General features: G+C 38.8%; 1 protein-coding gene across 1 annotated transcript; it reads right to left on the minus strand.

Moving 5' to 3' along the window:
• Positions 1-4: 4 nt before the first annotated feature.
• LOC111385388 (protein JINGUBANG-like) lies at positions 5-1,050 on the minus strand (the record flags this gene model as incomplete). Its single annotated transcript, XM_023009773.1, has 1 exon — positions 5-1,050. A coding segment is annotated over exon 1 (1,026 nt), but the record flags the coding sequence as incomplete, so codon positions are not given.
• Between the last annotated feature and the right edge of the window lie 263 nt (positions 1,051-1,313).

A 1,313-nucleotide genomic window follows, 5' to 3' on the forward strand; every position in this document is an offset into this window, starting at 1 on the left:
CATCAGAAACTGCAACAATTGACTTAACTGGTTTACAGTGTCCTTCAAGAATTCCCAAACAAAGGTACCCTTCTTTGAATTTTTGCCAAATTCTAACAGTTTTATCAGATGAACCACTCAATAATGTACTATTTACATAATTTAAGCACAATATGACCCCTCTATGCCCAGCCAATGATCTTTTCACCACCATGAAATTAGCACTATCTTCCCTCTCCCACACAAAAATAATTTGATCTCCTCCTCCTGAGAAAAGTACAGATCCATCATTTTTCAGCGCCAATGCATTGACGCTAGAAGCGTGTTTATCTAAAATACTTAACAATTTGTGGGTTTTCTCGACTCGCTCCCAAACTTTTATGTGTCCATCAGCAGAGGCTGTGTATATTAGGCCGTTAACAGAAACAACAATTGCATTGACAGCATCAGAATGCACGTTTTTCATCGATTCTAAACAATTCATGTCTGATAATTTCCATACTTTGAAACTCTTGTCCCATGAAGCTGAGTACATTAGTCCATTATTCACAGCTAAACATGAAACCGTGTCTGAATGCTCAATCCAAAGCTTCTGCTTGTGACGTCTAACTTGAACGTAGTTTTTGGCGAGCATGCAACGGCTTAGACGATCTTTAAACGTCGGAAGTGTAGAGATCAGACGGTGCTTCTTGCTTGATGTCACTTGCCAAACCCTGATTTTACAATCTTGGTGTGCAGTGAAGATTTTCCTGTCACTGAATGCGATAAACTTGACCAAACCGGACCTGGAGCCACTGCAGCTAAAGGTGTCAATAAGTTCATAATTTGTTAAACTAAAGACACTGATTTCATTGACAGATGCTGCATAAAGACTGTTGTCATGCACTGCCAGGAAACTAATTTGTGAAGCTAGGTTTCTAAGAGAAGCAATATAGCAATGAAATACAGAGGGTTTTGGGGTTGCATTGGATTCAAGACTGCTAAAACTTGTTTCTTCAAAAAGGGTAGATTTTGACTCACTTGTGGGTATCCATAATTGGAAATCCTCCATTGTTAAACTATTTGAAAACACACACACAAACACACACAAAGAGTAAGTCAGAGAGAGAGAGAGAGAGAGAGAGTGAGTGAGTGAAGGGAGTTGCACATGAAGGCAGAAGCTAATGAAGTTGAGAATTAATAAAGGAGAAGAGTTTGGGGAATTTGCCATTTGGACAAACATTAACCGTTCTTTAATTCTACATTCTCAGTGTGGTCCAAGTGCTATTTAATTATAGGTTTGTTGCCTTTGTCAATGGGTTATGGAATTGCAATCTTTGATCCTACTTCAAATC

The sequence above is a fragment of the Olea europaea genome, unplaced genomic scaffold (genome assembly GCF_002742605.1).
Source record: "Olea europaea var. sylvestris unplaced genomic scaffold, O_europaea_v1 scaffold31449, whole genome shotgun sequence".
Classification (NCBI taxonomy): domain Eukaryota; kingdom Viridiplantae; phylum Streptophyta; class Magnoliopsida; order Lamiales; family Oleaceae; genus Olea; species Olea europaea.